The sequence below is a fragment of the Pygoscelis adeliae genome, unplaced genomic scaffold (genome assembly GCF_000699105.1).
Source record: "Pygoscelis adeliae isolate BGI_AS28 unplaced genomic scaffold, ASM69910v1 Scaffold218, whole genome shotgun sequence".
NCBI classification, from domain to species: Eukaryota; Metazoa; Chordata; class Aves; order Sphenisciformes; family Spheniscidae; genus Pygoscelis; species Pygoscelis adeliae.
The window spans coordinates 2,570,438-2,578,791 of record NW_008825433.1 but is presented as its reverse complement, the minus strand read 5'-3'; the positions used below and the strand labels follow the sequence as shown (position 1 = coordinate 2,578,791).

Sequence of the window (8,354 nt, the reverse complement as noted above, 5' to 3'; positions counted from 1 at the left end):
GACCTAACATAACAGGGGTTGGTCGCATCTCACAATGGACTGAAAAGCCTAATTATGCAGGATTTTCTTCTCCTTAGCATGAGCCATTTGGAAGGCATCAGCATTTTACTAAGATCTGGATGTTTACTGGTGATTTACTATTGTCATTTAATTGACATACTCATGATTTTATAGTATGTTTGAGTGAGATTTTGTTATATTGGCATAACACATTCCTGGACACCACTAACAACTATGGGCATTTTCTTAAAGCAGAGCAAAAATATGCGAGAAATGAATAGGTAAGATTATTTGGCACACAAAACTAAATGCTTATTCCCGCATCCACCTCCTTTAATGGACAGTCTTTACTTTTGACTGAATGCAGTTATGTCCGCAGAGATATATGACAGCTCCAGGGAAATACACTGGAATGCTTCTTGGTTCACTGTCTATTCAGAACTGTCACCCAGGCTTACCCACTCAGGTCTTTTTTATGCAGCAGCCTACTGACGTTTGAAAACAGCCTCACTCAAAATGTGATCTATACCATTTTTCATGTAGGCAGGTGGTTGTAAACTAATTTTTTCCCAAAATACCATAATTACTGTGCTATATAACTGAAAAAATACAAGCTCAATTTTTATTATCCAGTTTCTAACATTTCAAGCGCTAATCATTAATCAAAATTTCATTATTACACACCTGTAGAAGGCAGGTCACGTGCTCTTCTTCTAGCCTTTGCTTAGTCAAAGCTTGTTCAACATCCCATCCTGAAGCTGTGGAGCCAGTTCCAAAGCCTGTACCCTTAGCCCAGTACAACTGCTGTTCTTCTGTTGATGCACTGCTGTGTGTACTTGACACCTGTGGCTAAGTTAAAAAAAAAACAAAACCAAACAACAAAAAACCACAACAATAATTTAACTTTCTTCATCTTATGAACCAATTCTTTAGAAAGCCTTTGTTCTGCAAAAGAAGGTAATCCCAATTTATTAACTTAATAAAGATTTCATTGGGATTCAGGGGAATTCAAAGCTTTAGATAGGAAAGACTCTGCCACATGGAGTTCCAGTACAGGTCAGTGCTAAATTGTTGCAAGTGATTCCTTTTGTAAGCCCATTTTTGTTCTCTTTTAAGACACTGCCACTGCTTAAATGATTAAAGGTATTAAAATGCTACTTAATCCATTTCACACTAAACATCACAGCTCTGTAATTATTACTGTTTAACACCTAGTCAAGTTTAATAGCATAATTAGATGAAGTGAATGGAAGTAGAAATGTCATCAAAAGTACACAACCGCAATGTTGAGACGCTCAAGCATGTGCTGATTTGAATAAATGCTCCAAAATGGCAAGAGGTGCAAGTTACATGTATAGCTCTGACACATGATCTCTGGGTCACTGAAACACACACCATTTCCTCTCCAGATAATAAGGGGGAAATACCTTGTCCTTAAAATGTTCTGAGAGACAGCATTTTTCCAGAGATGGTTGTACAGCTTTTTCTAATTGTCTGCATCACTGCGTTTTACTAACATAACTCCAATATTATATTGCTTAGCCCTTATGAAACTATTTAAGTACTTATGCTAATTTTGAAAGTTTACCGGATCGTTGGCAAAAAGGATGCAGAAAAAACTCTGATAAGCATTGTTTAATTAATGCTTTCCTAATTATATATTTAGCACGCTAAAGAAGTGACCTCATTTTTCTGAAGCAATGAACACTTCCTACTTTCATTAGAGTTACTCAGTGACAATTAGCCTTACTGGAAAGCAGGTCACGTGAGTAGGCGCACAACTTTCATTTGCAGTATTTGATTTACAGCTCTGAAAAGTTTCATTTTCTGTTCAGATCTTCTTCAGTGACTTTGTTCAGGATTATACTTGAAGGAGAAGAAATTATGTACGAACAGACTGCAATGGTAAAAAAAGTTATCACCTATGAAGGACCATACTGACAGTAGTCTGGAATCACCATTTAACTTTTACACTAGGAATGTAATGCATCTCAGTGATGAAATAGCTGTGTGGTTATTCACATGTAGACATTACTCATTACATCACTCATGAACGTGCTGTGCCTTTAACACTCAAGAGGACTGTCATGAGCACTGACCTAAAGCACTTAAGGGAAAGCCTGGCCCCAGAAATACAAGCCTCGGTGCAGCCCTGATAGATCTCTAGTTTCAAGTTACCATCTATCACCTGATAGATATGAGTTATGAGAAAGGAAGCTGTTTAAGGGGTCATGGTAGAACTGAAGCAGAGATAAGAATTAATGGTTGCCCTTTCCCTCCAAAAATGCAAAAATGCTAAGGCGTTAATGTGTCAGCAGCCTGATACCCCATTAGGAGCAGAATATCTCAGCTTCCCCTTAAATTTGACTAGTCATTAAAGTGAATTATTCTCATGCATAGCTTCACCTCTTTCTTGCTCAACCTCTCATCAGTATCAGAGCTGCTAAAATATGGACAGCCCTATATTTTGCATCTACTTAGCTATATTTAGCCACCAGGAACTTTTTAATGCAAGCCTCTGCCACGAAGATGCTAAAGAGGGCAAGTCATGAATTTTTTTTTAAACACTTTCATAGACAATTGGTATGTTATGCAGAAATGGCAACTCATAATCCTAAAAAAATGAGGGGATACATGTTCTGAATAGAGGGTAGTATAATACAGTAAGTACTTCGAAAAAATTTTATTTCGGAGATTCACTCAGGATCTTGAATACTATGGAAAGTTTTTGTCTTTCAATCTCATTTCCCCATCAGTAAAAAGGGGATAAAAAAAATCACTGCATTAATTCATTAATTTTCACAATTCATTTACGTTTGTGAAGCATTTAAGAGGAAATAATTTGCAGCTGGTACAGTTTAGATGATGAATGCTAAATAAGGTAATGAGGTCATGCTATCTAATAAGGATTAAAGAACCACCATCGATTGAGCATTATGACTCTCATGCACCGAAAAAGAAGATCCTGTGAAAGAAACTGACTACACCTTAATGCCTCATGACAAGCCGTCTTTGTTGGTTAAATTTCACCATTACTATGTTTATTTGCAACATGCAAGGACAAGTACTTAATCAAATACTTTCTCATTATTTTTGCTCTTCATTCAAATGCCAACTCTGCAGAAATTAGACTACAATGAAAGCACGGAGGTTATTTTCTTTTTTATAGTTAAACCTCCTACTGCTTCTCAATGGCAATTATTCTGCTGCTAAACTTACCTCTGCCTGGTTGGGACTAGAGTTGGGCACTCTTGGTGCATGGTGGCTTAGAGCAGACAGACAAGCAAGGATAAGATGTATGGCCCCAATCTCCAGTGCCATCCGCCTAAGCAGTACTCCATCGTCAGTAGTCAATGGTGTAGTGCTGAACAAACTACGCAACACATGGAAGGGCAGAGTTGGAAGCACGTTAGCTGAAGGAGACTGCAGGATATGACCTAGATTGAAGAAGAAAAATATCAAAATCACATTTTCTTTCTATAGTTCAATACAGCCTGTTAATCTCCGCAATGGTTTCTAAACAACACATACAAAAATATACTAAGGACCTAAGCATTTGCATATAGTAAGCTATCTAATATTAGGTTTCTCTTCACAAACAATTTTCAGCATGAGAAGAGTATAGAAGAAAGAATGTTTCTTTATTTCCTTTATGGATTTGGTTAAGAACCGAAGTTATAAAATCTGATTTGCCGTTTCCAGGGAGAAAACTTAGTTTGTGAGTAATATTGAGTACACTTCTGTATTTGACTACACTTCAGGTCATATTTCTGAATAAAGAAAATGAAGGTGGTTCGGACTAATTTTTTTTATTTTTATTTTTTTTAAAACATTCCAACTACAGAAAGTTGAAGAATGCACATGGTCAGCTAATAGCAGCTCAGATGACAAGGTGCTGTGGTTTATCATGATGTGGGATTTTTTTTCATAGTCATGTGGCCACAGTGGGAATTAAGTCACTGACACAATCCAAGCTGTGATGCTAATCAAGTTGAATACATGGTGAAATACTAACATAATTTTAATTAGATGAGCTGCGTGTCTGAATTTTGTAAAATTATTATTATAATTATTATAATTTTAACCCTTTTAAATTATGAGCAAAAATTACTTTTTTAAAAAGCCACATTTCAAGTAACAGAGTGACCTATTAATGCAACGTACTCAGATTTGGGAAACTGTCTCAATTTTTTCCTGTATTTAACAACGCATTTCACATTCCTTCCCCAGTGCATATGTAAATAGAGATATCTGACAACTGAAAATACTTCAAAATAGTCAACTCTGTTCAGAAGTTTGCTTCTTATTTTAAATATATTTATATTATTTTCTCCCTCATTCTTAGAGTTTATCAGCTGTATCATCATCCAGAGGTCTAAACTGAAATACATTACAAATATTTATGTCTATATTTGTATGTATATGTATCTACACACACACATGCATACACACATGAGTTAATTCATATCTATCTGATACTCTTTGTAAAGACAATAACAAGAAGGAAGCAAAAAGTCCTGAGTGGGATCTTCATAAATAAAACTGAACACCTCTGGAAAAAGGCCCACCTGATAGACTTCCAGAACTGCAGGTGTAGCCAAATGACAAGGAGACAAAAAAAAGAACATCTACACATTTGCCCATCATTTATTTTCGCAGACAACTGAATCCATGTTTAATCTATAAGCTATGGATTTATAAGTGCAGCTCTTCACATTATGCAAGGAAGTAGAGAGATTCTAGGTGTACGAAAAGATGCATTTCCAACAGAAAAGGAAAATATTAATGCACAAACTGGATATGAATAAACTTAGGCTGAAAATTAAAGCAGCCCCTACCTATCAGGAAAATGATGTTTTGGAACTGTATTCCAATAGCAACAGTGGATGCACACACACAAAAAAGAAAGCAACCCAAGTTTTAAGGGTTTGAGTTGGTCTCTTTATTAAAAAAAAAAAAGGATATAAAATTGTTTGCAATAGCAGGGGACTAGAACCACTCAAAGACATAAAAATCTGAGGGACTGCATATAGTCCTTCAGTTAATTACTACTCAAATTAGGCGGGTGCAAGCAGCCAGACTGAGTTTTTGTTATCCAGTTTATTCTTGTCTACTGTCCTGTACCTAAATACAACAGAAATAAAAACATAAACAGAAGGGAGGGTGAACAAGGTTCTTAGTTCCTCAGTTGGTCTTACGAGCTATGCATTGTCCTACAGGCTGCTGAATAGAGACTAACTTCTGTTGATTACTGCATAGAAAAACCAGCATTCTTTTCAGTCATAATGAAAGGAAATATCTTAAAAGTACTGAAACATCTTTCACATACACTCTTCCAGTTTTTCAAAACACTAAAAAATACAAATATTAGAACTATATGCAGAATTCCAGGTTTGGTTGCAAAGACACTGACTACAAATTGTCTCTCAGCTCACCTGTTCATTCATCGAAGAATACCCCATTTCTCCCTCTGAACTCACACCATTAAGGTAGAGCTCCTGCTCAGCTAATTTGAGCACTATGATCTTTAGATCTTTCTCTCCTTTTCTAAAACAGTATTATTCAAGAGTTTATTCTACATCTGTTGTAGCTACGCTCCCATCCATATTATTCGGCATCTGGTTGCAGAATTATATGGCGTTTGCTCAATTAGTTGAGCACACCCAGCTACTCAGATTGTTCTGTCTGAGCACACTATCATCTTGACAGTGTCACTGTAAGTTTTATCCGCAGTTATTTTACAATTACTCTGACATCTAGGTGGGAACACTTGAATACTGGTGATTATGACAAAACTTTGCCAGAGAGAATTTAATATTTAGAGACATGAGACTATCAAAGATGCTAGCAACACAGTTCTGCACAAATCAATTCTAACTTCCTGCTAAAAATATTACAGTGTAAATAAATTTAAGTAAAATGATCTAGCCGTGGTCTACAAAGAAACGTAATAATTGCAGCACATACTTCCTTCACCATCATCTGTAACTCCCAACACCAATCTCAACAGACACTGAGCATGTTTCCGTTCTTTTAGCAGCACCTCAGCATAGCCCGGGAGACGAAGAAATAAACCAAAGGCAGCCAAAGAATGCGCGGGTATGGGAGACATAGTCTGAACTGTTGACTTAATCGGTGGAGGTTCTGCAGCAATTGTTTCTGGTGCTTCATACACCAATTCCCCTGATTGTTCAATGGTAACCCATTCAAACTGATCACTGTCCTTCTGCTTTTCCTGCGTGGTCGATGTAACCACTGGAGTGCTCACCTTAACCAACAAAAACAACCAAAAAAAATTGTTAGTCATTCAGTTAATCACCTAGGCAAAAATTTTATTAAAGTTAGGATCTAAAGGACATACAATCTTAATATAGGACACCATTAAAAAGTCACATGAAATACACTACCATTTACAGATACGGAAACCAGGCTACATGGTTTAAAAGGGCATACGTGTTGCATTTTCAATACAGTTCTAGAAAGTCCTGCCTACACAAGCAAGCAACTGTATTTTGTCAACCTAAAATCCTCAGTTAAAGAAGTGTTGCTTAAAATCTAGAGTCATAGGAGACACAAATTACACAGAAATAAACAAAGATTAGTTTATAAATCAGACTGTTAAGTAAGAAATGGCCCTTTTATTTTCAACGAACAGTGTGAACTCAAGTGGTTAATTTTTAATTACATATTGCAAAAAGGAGAACAATTAATCATAATACCTTTAAAAACTAAGAAGAAATTTGGGTATCTTAGCAGTCTTGTAGCAACTCATGCGCTCCTTTCAGGTTTTTGATTGTTTTGGCAGGCTTTATCACTATTATGCTCTAACACAACAGTCTGTAGTTCTATTTTATGAACTAATACTGCACAGAGGACTATGCAGCCAGGCATTATGATGGGAATCAGAGTTTAAGGGGGATAACAGTTGTACAATTCCCCAGGAAACAGTCATACACCCAGTTAAAATGAAGGTATGACACCCAGGTCCCTCTCATAATTAAACATCACAGAAGCGTCACGCTTTTATGCTACTCAGATAAACTGATGCAATCATATTTAAAATTTTACTATTTATCACCAGACTGATCTAAACTGGAAAAGATTAATCTGAAAAGCCCTTGCAGAATTTATTCAGAATACCAAATTTCTAATTAAAAGTCAAAGCCATGTTTAACTGCATTTATTCCAATCATCTACACATTAAGATAATAATTAAGAAAATCCTAAAATACAGAGTTTACAAAATCAGAAATATCAGTGACTTAGAGAAATATAAAAGTAAAATTAAGGAATGAAGAGTCTGGAGAATTCATCAGTCTTCATTTTGAATCTTCTATTTGGTATTACTATACTTAATTTGTTTTTATGGATCACAGAATTCTTATTCAGTATTTGAATCCACACTTATATCTCAAGCTAAAAAATTGTGAAAAGAAAATAACTTCCCAGGACTATAGAAAAAGAAGGAAAAAAAGGGATGAAATTTCTCATGGTCATAAGTTGCCTTTCATCAATATTGCAGAATTCCATTAATCCGTCTTCTTCAATCATTATCTCTCTTGCATTTCAAAATACAGTAATTGCTTATGAGAACACATTTCCTTAACTTTTAATTTTTGAACAGGCTTGATACTAGACCGCTAAAACTTCTTTGCAGAACTATTTGCCAAGGATTCATACTAAGTACCTGGTCTCAATACAGAGTTCCTTATTCCTGCCATAGTTTTGCAGTCAGGGTACTGAATAGCACCCTTAACTCATGATTAACTTAATTTCAAAGGGAATAAATATTCACAATCTTTCCTATGAAGAGTATCAGCCAAAAATTTCAAAAATATAGCCAAATAGAATTTGAATAATTCACAGGTTATTTTTTCCCTTTTTAGTAAAGATTGTGTACCTAGAACAGCAGCCAAAGGAGTAATTCCGCACCAATGCCACTACTGACACTTTTGAAAAGCCTACCAGCGCCTCCAGAGAAATTCTATACATAATTATAGTAAGTATACAAATAGATAACACATATATTATTTAGTATATAATTTTGTTTTAGATATAAGATTATAAATATAATTAAGATTATGAAGTTATTTATTGTTTATAATAATAAATCTAAAATAAAATTATATCATCTGCTTTGGGAACTGAATTTCACTTAACCATAAAAAAACACCCTGAAGGTACATTTACATGAGCAATTAAATGATAAACAAGTATGGATTCATAGTACATCAGCAACTTTATGTTACTGCACCCTCCAAGATACTTTACGAATTAACAGAAGTGAGGCAAACAGCAACACTGAATTCGTGCATTTGTTCCACAGGGACATGGATACTCAAGCAGCCTGTAAC

The 8,354-nt window shown here is 35.5% G+C and overlaps 1 protein-coding gene across 1 annotated transcript in view; it reads right to left on the bottom strand.

Moving 5' to 3' along the window:
* Positions 1-8,354, bottom strand: part of BIRC6 (baculoviral IAP repeat containing 6) — a 171,375-nt gene that overhangs the window by 55,989 nt on the left and 107,032 nt on the right. Inside the window, exons 61-63 of the mRNA XM_009331049.1 lie at positions 5,968-6,268; positions 3,220-3,437; positions 685-849 (exon numbers count right to left, since the gene is read on the bottom strand). Coding sequence (XP_009329324.1) covers positions 685-849; positions 3,220-3,437; positions 5,968-6,268 — 684 coding nt within the window. The remainder of the gene's footprint in view (positions 1-684; positions 850-3,219; positions 3,438-5,967; positions 6,269-8,354) is intronic.